Source organism: Pelodiscus sinensis, chromosome 28, assembly GCF_049634645.1.
Source record: "Pelodiscus sinensis isolate JC-2024 chromosome 28, ASM4963464v1, whole genome shotgun sequence".
Classification (NCBI taxonomy): Eukaryota; Metazoa; Chordata; order Testudines; family Trionychidae; genus Pelodiscus; species Pelodiscus sinensis.
Window position 1 is genome coordinate 1,431,584 of NC_134738.1, and position 17,183 is coordinate 1,448,766.

General features: G+C 52.0%; 1 protein-coding gene across 20 annotated transcripts in view; it reads right to left on the reverse strand.

The window, feature by feature from the left end:
* AAK1 (AP2 associated kinase 1) overlaps positions 1-17,183 on the reverse strand; it is a 135,437-nt gene that overhangs the window by 42,415 nt on the left and 75,839 nt on the right. For 18 of the 20 annotated variants that reach the window (XM_006119086.4, XM_006119085.4, XM_006119084.4 and 15 more), the window contains exons 9-15: positions 16,851-16,954; positions 14,756-14,835; positions 11,927-12,081; positions 10,871-11,130; positions 7,705-7,884; positions 2,996-3,225; positions 623-780 (exon numbers count right to left, since the gene is read on the reverse strand). In XM_006119086.4, coding sequence (XP_006119148.2) covers positions 623-780; positions 2,996-3,225; positions 7,705-7,884; positions 10,871-11,130; positions 11,927-12,081; positions 14,756-14,835; positions 16,851-16,954 — 1,167 coding nt within the window. The remainder of the gene's footprint in view (positions 1-622; positions 781-2,995; positions 3,226-7,704; positions 7,885-10,870; positions 11,131-11,926; positions 12,082-14,755; positions 14,836-16,850; positions 16,955-17,183) is intronic. The other 2 variants (XM_006119088.4, XM_075910826.1) reach the window with 1 other exon arrangement.

Consider the following 17,183-nt stretch of genomic DNA (forward strand, 5'->3'; position numbering starts at 1 on the left):
TTACACCTTGAGCCATCTCTGTGACCTCATTGAAAGGAAGGCACTATCAGAGACAGACAAACACTGCCCTTGCCCAGGATGTCACAAGCCCAGTGAAAGTGAGACACAAAGCTGCCAGCTGAAGAAGAGAATAGTTTGGGGGGGGGGGGGGGGGGAGGATTTGGTAGCAGCCTTCAACTACCTGAAGGGGGGGTTCCAAAGAGACTGTTCTCAGTGGTGGCAGAACAAGGAGCAATGGTCTCAAGTTGCAGTGGGGGAGGTCAAGGTTGGACATAAGGAAAAACCATTTCCCTAGGCGGGTGGGGAAGCACTGGGATGGGTTCCCCAGGGAGGGGGTGGAATCTCCATCCCTCGAGGTTTCTAAGTCCCAGCTTGACAAAGCCCTGGCTGGGTTGATTGAGTTGGGTTGGTCCTGCTTTGGGCAGGGGGCTGGACTCGATGACTCCTGAGGTCTCTGCCAGCCCTGGGATTCTAGGATGTATAAGATGTTAAGCAAGTCAGTTCTGCAAGTTCCCACCAGGACTCTGTAGCTACTGTCATGTTCCACCGTGATGCCAGTCCCGTTTCCCAGGTGCAGGAGGGACCTCCGCCAGCACCTAGCTAACGCGCTCGGTAAACTCACCGTCGCTCAGTTTTGCGAAGTCCTTGTTCAGCAGCTCCTCCGCCGTGAGTTTCGAGAAGTTATCGTCATCGAAGGGGTTCCATGTGGAGACATCCGGTGGGTTGTAGACATTTTGCTGTGAGGTCCTGGGGGAGCCAGAGGGTGTTGTGGAAGCAGACCTGAAAGCACCCCCCCAACCAAAGACATGAACATTAGTAACCAGGTAAGTCAATCAGATGACGTGGTTGCTTGAGATGGTGGGGGAAGGGCTCAGCAGCCCTGAGGCTCACTTCCAGTTTGTGTCTTATGTTATTATAGGAGCCAAGAAGGGATTTTTTGCCCCTGGTGTATTCTGGGAAATTTATCTCTTGTGAGTGAAGGATCAGGGTGGGCCATTGTGTGGGGTGGCTTGGTCTCTGCGGTGGCATTTGGTCTCTCAGGAGATGGCTGGCTGGTTCTTCCTCACATGCTCGGGGTCTCAATGGATCATCTCTGGAGACCTACCAAATTCACTAGGCATTCTGGTCAGTTTCATGGCCAGTGGTTTTTCAAGTTGGTCAGTTTCACAATTTTCCATGATTCCATCCCTAATTTCACAGTGTTCTAAATGGGGGTCCCTGCCTCCAAATGGGATCATGTGCAGGGAGCAAGGGGGGGGGGGGAAGTCTGCAAAGTTGTCATGGGGAGGGAGGTCACTTCTGTACAGCCTTCAGGACAAGGCTAGAGCAGGTCCTGGAGATAACCAATTTTTGGGCCCCTCAGAAAACGGGTGTCTCCAGCCCTAGGAAAAAACCCCAAGTCAGTAGCCCTTGCTACCCAGTCACCTCGATCCCTGGCAGGAGCCCTGGCAATAGGACCTGCAAGCCTCAAGCCTGATATTAACTCCTGGGGGAAGCAGCCCTGCGCTCCAATTCCAGAGCCACACAGAAGCTGCAGAGGGAGGCCAGAACCCAACTTGTCCCAGCTATAGCCACCGGGAGCACAAGTTACAGCCCCGGCTAGAACTGCTGGGGGGGAGGATGCCCAAAGCGGAAGCAGGAGCCCTAGAGTGTGTGTATGGAGGGGAGGGGGGCAGAAGACGGGAGCCCAGATCTCTCCAGGCTTCTCCAGAGCAGAAGTGCGGTGGTACCACCCTCATTCTTGCAAGACCTCTCAAAGCGGGTCTGGTACCCCCACCGAGAGTGGCTGGGGAGGGTGAAGAGAACTGCTGTCCCTCCCCAGCCTGGCCAGCCCAGCGGCTGGGAAGCCCAGGCTCCTAGCAGCACAGGGTGATCAGATTTCACAGTCTGTGACTTTTTCATGGCTATGAAACTGGTAGGGCCCTCATTATCACATACTGTTGGGAAGGAAAATCTCCTCTTCCCCGCCAGGTCCAATGGTAGTGATCTTAGGAGTCTCTGGATTTCTTCTGCTGTGTCTGGGGCGGCTCACTGCCAGGATCCCCTGGGTATGTCTCCTTCCATTCCTTCCCTGCCACTGAGGGCCTCATGGAAGGGGGCACCTCGATCCTCCCTATTCTCTGCCTGTGGCACGGCCCAGCCTAATCTCATTGGTCTCATTTCCACCGCTGGGCGGCATTGGTGGCACATACACAGCTCTATTTAGAGCTCAGCGATGCTGCGCCCGAGTCCTGGCCTGTCCCTGGAGTGCCTGATGCACTTCTTGCACGGGGGCACAAACCGAGATGCACAAGGGCCTTAGAGCAGCTGGGGCAATGGCTTTCAAACGGTGGGGTGGAAGAGTCAGGGGGCAGGCAGTGTCCGTGTACTTGACATTTCCAAGTGCGGGTAACGTAATGTAACTACAGCTGCGTTATGGTCTTGGTTCAGTTTGTAAGCAGGCGACCCTGCACGTGGCTGTTTGGCTCTGGTTGGGGGAGGAGCGCAACCCAAATCGTAACTCAAGAGGGGCGCTCTCAAGGAGTTTGCCACCTGCTGAGTTAGGGAACCTGTGGAAAGGCCGCCCTGCCCCGTGCCATGAAGAGCTGTATGGAATATGCCGGGCGGCAGCCTCCCGACTTTATGGGTTTGATAGTGTGGGTGAAATGGCACGGACTCTTTGGGGAACGCTTCGCTGCACCTGCCAGGCTCAGAATACGGGCCAGAGGATTGCTGGGGTCCCGGGCGAAGCAGGATCCAAGGGCTACTGAGGCACCTTCTTGCCCACCGGGTAGTCCAGTGGGTGGGGACTCAGTTTGCTTGGCATGTTGGGAGAGGAAACACAGTTGGGAGTTCCCCCCGCCCTGAGCAAGGACGCTGCTTTGGAGTGAGGGGGAGGCTTTCGAGCCTGGTGGGTACCAAGATGAGGTGGGCTGACTTAAGGGTATTCCCCTCAAGAGCAGGGCACAAACAGCTTCTCCACCCCCCGTACCCGTCAGAGCCACCGGCCACCTACTTGGACTTGTTGAGACTGGCCTCGGCAGCGGCCGCCTGCAGGAGCTGGGTGGACTTGCTGGCCGGGACCCCGAACACAGCGCTGTGCGTCACGTCGCTCAGAATCCTCCTGTGCCCTGCGCGCTGCGTCTTGGGGGAGGACGGAGGCGTGAGGGAGCCCAGCTTTTGGCCCTGGATAGCGGACGGTGGCGTAGTTTGAGGCTTTTGCTGTTGCCGTATCGGAGCCTGCTTCTGGAAGGAAGCAAACGTCAAAGCTACTGGCGCATGTGAGAGTCCCCCTGGGCCCTGGCCTCACACAGCCTAAAGGAGCAGGGCAAAACCGAACGAGCCTCAACAACCAGTATTAGGGTCCCATTGAGACGTAATCCCAGCGACACCGCTCTCCTTCACCGGTACAGCTCTGGGAAGGAACGTGTCCCTAACAGAGAAATGGCAACCGCCACCCCCCTGGGCGCCATGGTTCACAACCTGGGCAAGAAAGATCACATTGGAGAGGCCACGTCGGGTGGGCACATGGGTTGAAGTTACAGCGGGACAGGGCTAAGGAGCAAAATATCGGTGAGTGCGAGCTGTTTAACAGGGGTTGGATTTCCAGGGATTGCCACAGAAACCTTTTATCTAATGGTTTCTTCACAACTCAGGGTACAAACGTATCCCGGTGATCGTTTGATTTGGACTGGTGTCCAATGAGTACAGAACCCAGAACCTCCAGCGCCAAAGCGCAGAGCCCAGCACTTGAGCTAAAAGAACGACTCCATTAGGGGGACATGGGACCCAGCTGGCACGGCAAACCTATCCAGGGCTGTGGGAACCAGAGCTATTAACCATTAGTGACCAAGGCGGGCTGCAGAGGGGAGCAGTGTAACTCAGTATGAACAGCACATGGAGGTCATACTGCCGGTCTTGAGACACAATTGACCCCTCCTGCTCCAATTTTGTAGCCCTTGAACAAGAAGTTCAAAATGTTTCACAAAAGGAGGGACGTGCTCAGAAAGTGAAACTAACGTGAGCTCGTTATGCCCCCCCCCCCACTAAAACGATTCCGGTGTGAAAAAAAAAAAATCACAGGGTTTGTCACCACTTGGTTTCTAGTCAGCCTGCTAAGTGTGACTTCGCAATCTGGCTAGCACTTAATGCTGATTTTAAAAGGTAAAAGCAGGGGGAAGAGACGAGCAGTCTGTCTATGGTACTGCCACAGCGTTCTGCCTCTGCTCCAGTAAGCGGCAGCAGTTTGGTCCATCTTGAGCCAGGAAAGAGACACTTCCCAGTGTCCTTCAGACCACCACCACCAAAACCACAACCCCAGCCGGGTGTCCAGTGGCTGCAGGGTCACATGCTCAGAATGGCAGGGGAGGCGATCAAGAGCTCTTCTTTTCACCGGCTGCATTTTAAGCCTCACATTGCGCTGCAGGAAGCAGGGAGTTGGTCTTGAGCACATCCCATGCACCCACCGTGTGGCGTTCTATGTAGGTCACAGTACAACACGGTGTTCGGGCAGGGAAGGGTTGTACCGGGATCTCCGCAGGAACGCAGAGGGCTCAGCATGTCAATGAAGTTTCGCAACATGGAAAGGTTTGACAGGGCTAAGCCGAGCGTTCTCTCCTGAGAGCCTGCCACAGAGAGATGCCGCCTCACGACACCTTTTTAAAATGAGACCATCAATGCTCTTCCTGGTTGCTGCAGGAATGGGAGGGGCTCTGCACAGGTTACTCTTCAGGGAAGATGGGGGGGGGGGGGGGGATTTTCACACTGGGTTGTTTTATTCCCGTTAAGAAGATTTTCATGTAATTGACGTGTGTGAAGGGTCTCCAGGTACCTTCACAAAGGCTCTTTAAATAAGTCTCAGGAATTTTCTCCTGGAAGCGGGGTGGGGTCATTCACAGATTCCAGGCCAGAAGGGACCCCGGTGGGGTCATTCACAGATTCCAGGCCAGAAGGGACCCCGGTGACCATCTGCCAGGACCTCCTGTGTCACACAAGTCGCAGGAACTTCCCCAAATAATCCCTAGAGCAGACTTCAACAAAAATAATCCCAACCTCGATTTAAAAGTTGCCAGTGGTGGGGAATCCACCAGGTCCCCAGGTGGGGGAGCAAACAGCCATGCCGGACCCCTGGGCAAAGTGGGTGGGGCTGCATCGGCACTCCTGGAAGGGGCGGGGGGGGCCGGGGCAGTGAGCCCCCAGTGCACCGCACCACCCCTGCTAGCCCTTACAGCCACCTGGAGTGTGTGTCATGGGGCTCTGGCATCAGGGTTAGGGCTCCGAGGGCTGCCAGAATTGCTGGGCCCTGGGGCAACTGCCCCCTTTGTCTGCCCCCCCCCCCCAAATCAGTGGGCCTGATTCTGGGTAAGTTGTTCCCATGACTCAGAATGGGAAAATGGAGCTTTATTTGCAGCCTGAATTTGTTCAACTTCAAGCCATTGGGTCGTGTTGTACCTTTCAATGGTCAAACTTCCCAGTGACTTTGGATCAGACCCATTCCGGCGTCTCAGAGCTAATACGCCTTGCCCAGGATCACCTAGCGACTGTAGGAACCCAAGGTCTGCGACTCCCTCCCCTGCTCACCAGCTACAGAGGAATATTCCACACAACAGGTAACAGAGACCGATAAGACACCGTCGGAAATAAACTTTTATCTGGATCCGTATCCCTATTCGCAACGATGAGCTGCAGATAAACGTATCCACATCTGCAGGGGCCCACGGACATCAGCAAATTTGCAGGGTTCTACATACAAAATGTGCATTTGCATCCACATCTGCAAAAGAGAGCTGTGGATGCAGATACCTGCAGGATATCTGTGGATTTGCAGGGCTCTAGTCATAAAAGGGGTGGAAATAATAATAATAATAATAATAATTCTCCCCTGCCCCAGCCTTTAGGCACATACGTCATTCTGCCAAATGCCTTGGCCAAATTACTCCTGGTGCTCCTGGAAGAGGCAGGCTGGGGCAGCTAGTACTCAACCTAGGGCAGCTTTGCTCCTGCAGCTTCATAGGGACTAGGCCCAGGAAGAGTTCTAAGCAAGCCAAGCAGGGGCTGCCTCTTAATTTAGAAGCAAATATTCTGTAGCTGAAGAGATTTGCACAATGCCCCCTTCCTTTGCATGGGTACAGGATACAGTGCAAAAACCGAGCGCAAGCCCTTGTCATGCACAAATGAAACTGAAGTGAAGGGCCCCCCACTTACCAAGAGAAACAAGCATGAATCGGCTCTGGAAGCAATGAAGGACTGTCACTTCCTTTCCTCTGCAACTGCAGAGGATTTTGGTAGCGGGGACTCATGCTCTCTGGCACATCTCCCCTGTCTAATGCAGCGGACAGTCATCCGCTCTGCTGCTGCAAGTCGAATTGATTTGGACACATGCTCAGATGATTAATAGCAGATTTCTTTTTTGTACAACGTGTTGTAAAAATCCTCTTTACGACAGAGCAGGAAAAACCCAGCCCACCACAATCAAGGCAGAGTGGAAGGCTGCTCTTTTTGCACCCGCTTTTTCCTACCGGGGTCAAGAAAACTTGGGTCAGGATTCTTGGACCCTGATTTCGGTTGGCAGATGCCCAAGTTGACGGCCTGAGTTATCTAGGTGGTCGGACTGGACCACGATGGTCCCTTCCTGCCCTGCAATCTAGCAATGTCCACAATGGCTTTGAGGGACTGATTTTCAGGGCACCCGCCATCTAGCGAAAAACACGACCCAAACCCCTGCGCCCCAGTCGCCTAACGCACTGCTTCGGGCACTCAACATTTCTAGTCACTCTGGACAATCTTTGCCCCGGACACTAATGCTGGCACACAGAGTCGGGGACAATACTACTGAATCTGGTCAGCCCGTTGCAGGAGAGGACACGCCACTCTTATGCCATTGGTTAGCATTTCTTCTGCACCAGCGTTTCAAGAGGAGGTTGCAGGCTCCTACATCGGGCACATTCTACCAGATTTTCAGAGTCTGGAGTTCTGGGCTCTACTCCAGTCTTAGACAAGATGGCCACACCACACAGAGCTGCAATGGCAGTTTCCTCACACACTCCTGCGAGGCAGGGCCGTGCTATTATCTCCATGTCACAGAGGGAGAGCCGAGGCACGGAGAGTTAAGTGACTTGCTGAAGTCACAGAGACTGTGGCACAGCAAGGGGCTGAGCTCCGGTTTCCCATGTCCGAGGGCAGTGCTCTAACCACTGGACCATTCTTCCTCCCTGACTTGCTGTATCCATCTGTGTGCCTCGGTTCCTCCCCCTGCATCTGACACATCACTGCAATGTTTCCCTCATGCAGGACTGAGCAGCTCTGCCATGTGCCTTCAGGGACCCCTTTGGAGGTGAAATATATTCTGTAGCAAGGAGGAGAGTAACTTTTCCTCTCTCCTCTCACCTCAGCCTGCCCTGCTCTGCTACAGAAGGCCAAACTCCAGTAGACAGCATAGCCAGAGGGAGTTTCTGCAGAGAGCCCAGCACTTGCCGGGAGGCAGAAGCCCAGACAAGACCAGACTCTTGGAAAGCACCGGGGGAGCAGGAAAAATGGCTGACAGGAAAAGCTTGGTCCCAAACACTGGAGGCCCCCCTGAGTCTCCCTTACTCCCAGACCGTGTCCCGCACACAACTAGCCGGGCAGGCTGCGAGCTCGGTTTGTGCCTGGGACGTTTGTGCGCACTGATCCCGCCCATGCTGTCCAGCCCCTCCCTGCAGCTTTCAAGGCCTTGCTAGTTCTTACCACTTGCTCCTGCGCAGCTGCTGGTTGGACTGCAGCCTGCGGCTTTGACTGAACTGCCGCCACCGCGGTCTTCTGCTGGGCGCCCAAGTGCTGCTGCTGCTGCTGGTAATAGCTCTGCATGAGCTGCTGCTGCGCCGGCGCTCCCTGCTGCATCACTGGGAACTGCGGCAGGGCTTGGAACTGCGGCCGGGGCAGACAGAGAGACAGGCAGGGCAATTGGTGAAACACAAGCTGAGAGGCCTGGCAGGCCACCTGCCACAGGCTGCTCAAAAACTGGACGTGGGCCCTGACGCCTAGAAACCTTCTCGGTTCTTTCCCACCTTTGTCAAGCACTGGAAAGGACAAGTCTCCTGTTCGGCCACTTCCCTGGCTCACTCCGCGGCCCAGCCTTGAGTTAATGCGCCTCCCTGCTCAAGCTGAGCAAAGGCTGCCCCCTCCCAACCATCCGCGGGGCATTGGACTTGTGTGGACGCTGCACAGTCAGGACAGACCTTGGGCTCCCCGTGCTCAGCCTGCCAGTGCCACTGCTGTGCAGGCTTCCAGACACGTGCAGGCTTCCAGACACGCTCCAGCCTGACACCTGGGCCCTCTCTACCTAGCAGAGCCTGCCGGGCGGGGAGGGGGGGAAGGGGGGGGATGGACAGCAGCCGGGGGGATACCCAGAAGTTCCCTTTTTAGAATCTCCACCTACCTCCTGATCCTCCTCTAAGCAAACCTGCCTTTCCTCAAGCACCAGCCTCCAAGGTTGGATAAACGATTTCTAGTCGTTTTCATTGCAAATCTACAGTATTTCAGCTACACTGGGGGTTACATCAGCTTTTGTGGGCTACCCTGGGAACCTAACTACCATTTATAACATTGCTCCAATGGGAAAATGCGTTCCAAGTTCCAAAGAGCCGACTTACAAGCGAACTTTTGGAACACAACCCATTCGTAAGCTGTGGACTTCCTGCATTGGCTTCGCACTCGGGCTAAGTGTGAGGGGGGTTGTGCGATAGACCCAGTATCCCAACGTCAAATGGGGGCCAGTGCAGCAAACCTCCTCTTTTAAACTGGGCCTCACTGCTAAGCAGGTGGAAGGGGAAAAGAGGGATGTGAGTGGTTAACCGGCAAGCATTGCCCTAAACAGGTGGTGATTACCAGTTCTGGTTAACCGGTGGGGGCTGGAGCAGCTTCCCACCTGCTGTGGGCAAGTGGCTGCTCCAGCCCCACAGAGGTTGTTTCGGCATCTAGAGCTGTCTCTGTCCATGCGGAGCCAGGAGCTGGTAGCCAGCCCCACAGACTAGCCTGGATCCTTCTTTAGTCAGTTAACCAGTGAACTGTTACATTAACCTAACATTTAATCGGTTAACTGACCAGGCTTTTACATCCCTAGTTCATGCTGGGTATGGCTGCTCAGCAGCTGGTGGGCTTGCAAGGCTCAGGCTGTGGGATTGTTTCAGTGACTCCTGAGGCCAGCCCCACCGTACAGCCACTGCCCCGCCGGCTGCACCCAGCCCTTCTGACCAGGAGGCAGCGAGCAGTGCGAGGGTGGGTCGGAGGACTCTAGAGGAGCCCGGGACAGCGGTGCACCTGGAGAGACCGGCGGTTCCGCTTCAAAGGCCGCTTCTCTCCCGCTGCTGGTTGTGAGACCTCCCCCTGCTCCTCCAGAGTCCTCCAGCCAGCACTTGCACAGCTCCCCTCCACCTGTGTCTCCTGCCTGCTCCCTGAGGTCAGATCCTCATGACACACATGCAGAATACTCAGCTGTGTAGGGCACCTGAAAGTCTGGGGCACCACTGGGTCTTAGTGCCGTGCCCCTTCCTATTCCTGCTCTCTAGTTCTGCTTGCTTCCGAGAGGCGCTCGTGGCCTTACAAGTGGCAAATCCGGCCTGACCTGTTAGCAGAACCTGGGAAAGAGCCAGTCAAGAGGTACTGCAGACCAGAGGCATTTGCCAACCCCAGGTCCATACTGTCAGTTTGTGTTACTGGGTGAGTCGACAGGACCTTAGTTTAAAATTTGCTTTTAAAAGATTTCGTTTGTGTGTTGCTGAAGATCATAAAAATCACAGCTCCAAAAACCATCACGTCCCCCCTGCCATCGTGAAGCCCCGTACATCCTAAGGACGGCCCTGCTGGAGGCTGCAGGGGAGCCGCTGCTTGTGCATGCGGAAGCTTGTAAGTCGGGATTTGTAACTTGGGGAGTGCCTGTTCTGGCTGCTCACATCGGTACTGCAGTGACGCTCCTTGATGCCACAACGGAGGGGACTACCAAGGCCCCTCTATGAGAGTGGAATACAACAACACACAGCTCGACAGCAAGTAGCAGTAGATCCGTTAACAGCTTCTGACCAGCTATGGAAGTGGGCGACCGAGTGGTTCCACTGTGGTTTGCTGTGCGTTAGCCACGCTGGGCCCAGGACGTTAGAGACAAACGGTGGCTGGGGTAATATTTTTCAGTGGCCCAGCGTCTGTTGGTGAGGGGCAGGCGTTTGAATTTGCCCGGCGCTTCACACAGACCTGAGGAAGAGAGCTTGTCTCTCTCACCAGCAAAAGCTGGTCCAATACGAGGTGTGACCTCACCTACCTCCTCTCTAGGGCGGCGGGGAGAAGAGACTTTCCCAAAGTGGTGCAATCAGTTGACTGCCGGGGCGTGTTCTTGGACCAGCACAGCAGCATGCAGCGTTTGCTGTTGCTGTGCTGGCACGTCAGGCCAAGGCAGAGCCCTGCCAGTGTGGCCTGAAGGCCATCACAGCATTTTACGGGCGGCATTCCAGCTCCACTAATTCCAAGCAGCCTATTTAAATGCCCTGGCCTGCTGGGGAAGGCTCAGGCCTAGGAGCCAGGAGAGCTAGGTTCTGTTCCCAGCTTGGTCATTGCTGCCACACCCTGGACAGCTCGCTTCTCCTCATCCTGCTTTCTACCCTTTGCCTAGTCAAGCTGTACACTCTGCAGGGCTGTTCCCGCCCGTTACACAGCACAGCCAGAGCTGACGGCCCAAGGAGCTAGCATAACAGAAGAGAGTAAAGAATGCCCCCCCGTCCGCCTCCCCCCGCCCCCCCCACACCACGCCACTCTCGCTTTCCTGTGCCTCTGCTGAGCAAGGGCTCGAGACCTTGTCTCCTCTACCTGGGAGCTCCATGGCCTCGGACGGGCGCTAGGCATGCTGAGACGCGGCCATGCTTACCTGCTGGGCTTGCATCAGCTGCTGTTGCTGCTGCAGTAGCTGCTGCTTCAGGAAGAGCTGCTGCTGCTGCTGATGCTGCGGTGTGGCCTGTGGCTGAGTAGAAGGGGCTGGCGGCTGGGTGGCTGGGGTCGGCTGAGGAGCAGGCGGCTGCTTGGGCTGGGGCGGAGGCTGTGGCGTGGCTTGCGGGGGTGGCGCTTTCGGCTGCTGAACGCCTGCAGGAAGCGAGGGCTGGGAGCCACTCAATGCAGCAGGCCCTGCACCTAAGAGGGGAAAGAGGACGATGGGCCGAGAGATCAGAGTAGACAATTGTCCCCCTGCTCAGCAGAGCTCCAGCACAATGCTTATACTCCCCTTAGGGAAGGGCCCCATAGAGAGGGACCAGCCTGTCAGCCTCTGAGAGCATCCCAGAGGACTGGATAGGGAATTACGCCCCTGGCTACAGAGTTCTTTAGGATGGGTCCCCCCACCCAAAAGATCCATAGGTTCTCAGCTAGACTGTCCAGGTTCTCAGAGCAGGTCGAACTGCACCAATGATTTTCCACAGGAGTTTCCTGTGAAAAATTCCATTTGACAAAAACAATTGAAAAAAAATGTTCAAAACAAACGTGCAAAAAAAAAAAAAAAGCGCCCCCTAAAGTTTAAATTTTTAATCTTATTGTGACTTGAAAACCTTTACCTTTACCATAGGATTTCAATTTTTCCATTAAAAAAAGTCAGAAAAATCAAACCAAAAAACCCCAAACTAGAAAACGCTGCAGAAATATTTCATCCTGATCAAAGTATTTTGGTGGCTGAAAAAACAACAAAAATTCCCCCTCAAAACACTTCTTCAAGGGAAGGAAAAAAAAAGTACCAACTCCCACTCGTTCTGAGCCTGGACTCTTCTGAAGTCTGTTCAGCTTCTGGAAGACCATTGATTCTGTCTGGGCTCAGTTCTCCCAATAGGAGTGGAGCACGGGATTGAATTTATTTGGCAAATTCCAGGAGCTTTTGACCATGCTGAAGTGCTGCCCTGTGTATTTTCAGGAGGCACCAACACCATGGAAATCACCTCACCTTGTGCTTGGACGGCTGCCTGGGCACTGGGCCTCTTCCTGGGGGTGAGGGCTGGCTGAATAGGCAGAATTCCAGGGTTGGGCTGCGTCTGTCCTGCTTTAGGTCTCTGGCGGGGAGCTATGGAGGTTTCCATTGTAGGAATGGGATCAGTCAGCCTGGATGGGGGGAACCAAACATGGGTAGAAAAAGGTAAGTGGCTTCCAAGTTGGCTGCTTAAATGAAAAGCCATTTCCTGGGCTACTGAACACAATGGACAATGATTCCCAAGGCAGGAAGGTGATGTGGCTACACAGCTCTGGCCGACCTAAGATAACTGTAGTCAGAGCCATCTAGATCAAAAGCCCATTTAGAGTCCCATTAAGTAATGCTAAAGAACAAAGAACTAAGATTTGCCTGCAAAGTTCAGGCAAACCAAAATATGGCCCAGAGGCCAGTCTCAAGTAATCATGTTTTTACAGAATAAACTTAATACTTCAGGTACTTTTATCAGTATATGGCCAAGTATTTTACCAAGTTCAGAGTCCTCGTTGCCATTTTAAAGGGGAAAGTAACTGAGGCAGACAAATGAAGGGACTTGCCCAAGGCCACCAAGCCAGACAGTGGCAGAGAATACTTCCCAATTCCCAATCTGCTGCTGTATCTGGTTTGTGGAACTCCCTCCATGACAATGCAAAACTGGGGAGAGTAGCACATGGCATTGCTCCAACTGATGCCAACAGCGCTTAAGTAGCAAGTGAATAATGGATGTGGGAGAGACACTGGAGCAAATATACATGAGTCATTCCTACGCAGCCTACTGCAAGTCATTTGGAAGTTGAAACAAATGCACTTGCAAAATTAATCCAGCACGTTCATTTTGCCTTCTCTTATGATTATTGCTTTTCAGCTTGCTGGACAGCTGGAACTTGTCAAAAGGGCTTAATGCATTCAAATGTTTGACACAACAGACTATTCAAATCTGGACTTTTTATGGATTTCCAGAAGAGCAGATGAAGGGTGTAAGGAATTAGCTTTATGGCAGCTGGCATCCTTCAGCAGAACTGTATAGATTGGCAGTCTAAAAAGTACTCTTAACGAGCTGAGCTGGCCTCTGCCAAAGCATCAGGTACTTGTACTTTTCCTTTCGAGCCAATTTTGCTTTATATTTATCATCCCATAATAATGCAAACCTGCAGGGCATTCCTGTGCCATGCAATGCTCGAGACCTCTTAATGCCCTTCAGTATGTTTGCTCGCTGAGCTAGATTAGAAGTTACTCTTATTACTGAAGCTCAGGTATAAAAATAATATTAAGGGAAACTTCTGGGGCTAATTGGCACTAGGTAGAAGGCATCACAAGTAGCATTCTTTAGATCTGGAGAGGACAGTTATTTACATAAGCTCCATGAATATACTAGTCACTAGGCAGTAAACATCAAAGATGTACTTAGTACCCTGAAAACTGTACAGTCTGCCCTGAGTCACCATGACAACAATATGCTCTGTTGACGGCAGCCTTCAGAGCAGCGATGGGCAACTTAGAGTAGCGAGTGGACCTCGTGAGTGGCCGCCTTCCACTCAGTGGCCGCTAGACTGTTATAACAAAGACAGTCCCCTGGGAGAGGGTCATTTCGCCCACTGAACTTACATACCTCGAATTTGTGGGGATGCTGATTGAACCGTAGCAGCGCTGTGATTGGCTGCAGAGGGAGTGCCCGGCTCTCACAGGCAGTGCTGTGTGCAATGCGCACGCCCCTCATTTCCCGGACCCCGGCTTTAGGTGCGTCACTTGAGTAACACTGGTAGAAAAAACCCTTCATGGACAGAAACCAGGGGAATCTGGCAGCCTGCACTTGGGCAAGGGTAACAAAATGTCTCCCGGGCCACAGACTGCCCATCACTGCTGCCAATCTCGGCTTCCTGTGGCGCCAAGAGAGATGTTTTAGCTCCAGCAGATGCTCTGGGAGAGGTTCTCAGGCCTGTGTTTTGCAGGTCAGACTAGATCACCCTGGGTCCTGTAACACTGCTGTGGTTCCTCTGCATGTTTGTACCCTGGGGGCCTGACCCAAAGCCCACTGAAGTAAGTGGGAGTCTTTCTACTCATGTCAATAGCTCTGGAGAAGGCCCTTAGTAGGCATGCTACCGTGCAGACTAATAAAGCTTTAGCTTATGGCAGAGGTGAGGGGGGCAATAATTTCTGAAGGGGGGCCACTTCCTGAATTTTGGAAGTGGTCGTGGGCTACCCCAATGGGGTGAAGTCTCAAGAGGAAGAGGCGGAGCCTCAGACAGAAGAGGTCTGTCTGTTCCCTCTAGGTGCGGCTCATACCTGTCAGAGGAAGGAGACTTCACCTGCTCCCCCATCTCCAGACCCTGAATGGCCTGGGGGTGGGGAAAACACATGAACTTTGCCCCCCGCTCCCACCCTGCCAGGTTGCACAGCACCTAAAGGGAATTGCCAGCCATTTTGAATATCTGGCGGTTCCCTTGGGTGCCATGCACCCCCGGTGTGAGGGATTGGCAGGGTGGCCACAGCTTGTTGGATCCTATCTTGCCCACCCTAACTTATGGACTTCGAGCTGTTCTATTCAAAGGGTGCTATTGGTTTACAAAACCTAGCAACTGACTCGGATGCAGCACAAGGAAGGAACTCTTTCGTCTTACCATTTGCTGCCTTTTATTTTAATGGGCATTTTACATTTAAATTACAAGTCCCAGGATCACAATATAAACCTCCATCTATTTTCTACAGTGAAAGCCAAAAGAGAATACCAGTGGTTTTTAACTAGAAAGAGTTCAAAATCTGAAAAGAGACCGATGAAAAGAGAAATGTGTTAATCATAGAGGCTCTTACCTGGCCTTTGGCTGGCTCTTTTTCGCAGCTGCTTCACTAGCTTTTACTGGGTCTGGGAGCTTAGCAGGGATCTGAGAGTTCTGCAAATCCAAAAACCATTGGGTTTATTACACACGAAGTAGAAATCATGCAGGATCATGGGCCAAATTTGCATAAAAGCCTGAGAAAAGTTATTTAGGATCCTAAATCCCATTAAGTCAAGCTAGCTCATTTTTGGACTTTGAACCAATAAATACATAGACAGGCGATTGACACGACAAATGGGCATTGTAAAGAAAAACAAATATAGATGAGAGATAAGATTTGTATGGAATATTCACATACGTTAACTCTGATGGCAAAACAAGAGAGAGATGGAACCAGAAGCTGACTGGAAAAATTAGGTAAGTCTCCAAACAGTTCTCTTCAGACAACTGCATCAACCCTGTTTTGTACCCCTGAAATATCCCTAATACAGTATAAAGCACCTGTGAATCCGTGTTTTGAATTGGATTCTAATACCGCACTTTAAATAACATCAGATGACTATTAGATTTGCTATATGTTTTAAATGGAATTTGGCTAATCATGAGCCACAAACTCAACTGCAGTACAGATGACATATGCTATAACAAATCTGCCTGGTAATCAGTTTCACAAGACTGGTCCAGATGCCACGTGCACATACACCTCGTCAGAATTCCCCTAGACAACCTCAGATCAGTAAACTGAGCATGGCAGTAAATAAGTTGTTTGTAGAGCCCTGCCAATCCATGGCTCTCTGCTTTACATCCGTGAGTATCTGCAGCTTGTTTTTGCAGACACGAACGTGGATGCGGATACAAGTTTGTATCCGTGCAGAGCTCTAGTTATTTGCTCAGACTGATTTTACTGTGGGAGCGAGGAGCCAAACCAAACAATCAGCATATGCGTCTATTAATTATAGGCCTGGAAACCCACTGACATAATAGGCTCATTTGCCTAACATTCAGCATCTCCTGCAACCCTATTTTTCACATAAACCACGTATCGTTTGCATACCAGCCCAGCTAAATTTCTACTGCACGTAAATATCATGCAGACACAGTCATGTAATGTTGCTCAAGTATCAGTGAGAAAGAGAGGGCCTACATTTTCAAGAGAAAGTTCTGATTTCGGGAGGACCCTAATCAGCTACTTCCAATGCATCTGATTAATCATTTTCAAAAGTTTCAACCTAAATGTGTGTGTGAGAATCGATGCTAAAGTGTATCTATACTGCCAACTCTCTCACTCCCCTCACACACGCAAATCAACAGGGCTCCAATATCCACACAACAAAGCACAGAAAACAACCCAGCCCTCCTCCTTCCCCTCCCCCCACCACCTCACTTCTTACCCTCCCCCCGCCACCTCCCAATACTGGTGTAGTGCAATACACAGAAACTGCTCTCATCTCCCCGCTCCAAACACCAGCCCATTGTACTTTATTGCAACATTCGTGGAATCCCATGAGCTGTCCTCTCTCTGGGTTACATCACAGCTACCTGCCTTTGCTTCTCTACCAACATCGAAGTGAACATAAAAGAAGGGCAATTAAACACATTCCCCCCTTCCTAGAGACAGGGTTTCACTCCCTCCTCTGGAGGACACTCAGCCAGAGTGGGTGTTGATTTTTCTTGGGCCCGTACAACCAAACCTCCAGAGATTTATCTTGCCTAGCTCCCTGCATTGTCACATCATTTAAAATGCTGTCAAATCCCATCACTGCTTCTGCTGCTGCTTTTAGACATGGTGATGGATGGATGCCACCATGAAGACAGCAAACATTACGTCCTTCCCTGCACTTTGCTAGTGCTCTTCCCCAGAATGCTTTATATCTACCATCTCACTGGATGGGACCTGGTGCTGTAATCCAGTATTACTCACTGGATGGGACCTGGTGCTGGTGCAAGCACAGACTCCTAACTGTCTAGACAAGGAATCTGCTATTTGTATACCCCAAAGGCACAAGCTAAATTGAAGCCATGGGTTTCTCCAGCAGCTGAAGTTAAATGTAGATAGGGAATAATAGTGCAAAGGAACGTCAGATGCAGTCTGGTCCCACTTCCTCTGAAGGGATCTACAGGCTACTTACCTGTACATTCGGGACAGGGCACTCCCTCTTGGTCAACTTGAATGCAAAGTAGGAAACTTGGTAAATATCAGGTCTCTTATCAGGATCTGGTTCAAGCATATACCCTTTATTTTAAAAAAAAAAAAAAAAAAAAAAAAAAAAAGGATCAGAAGACTTGGGTGCTAAATATTAGAAGATTAATGGATAATCATGGAGCTCATTTAAGGCTTGTCTCCACTATGCAGTGGATCAAAGCTGTTGCGATCAATCCGTCAGCCGTCAATTTATCATGTCTGCTTAGATGCAAGAGATTGATCTCAGAGCACTCTCCTGTCAAATCCAATACTCCGCCAA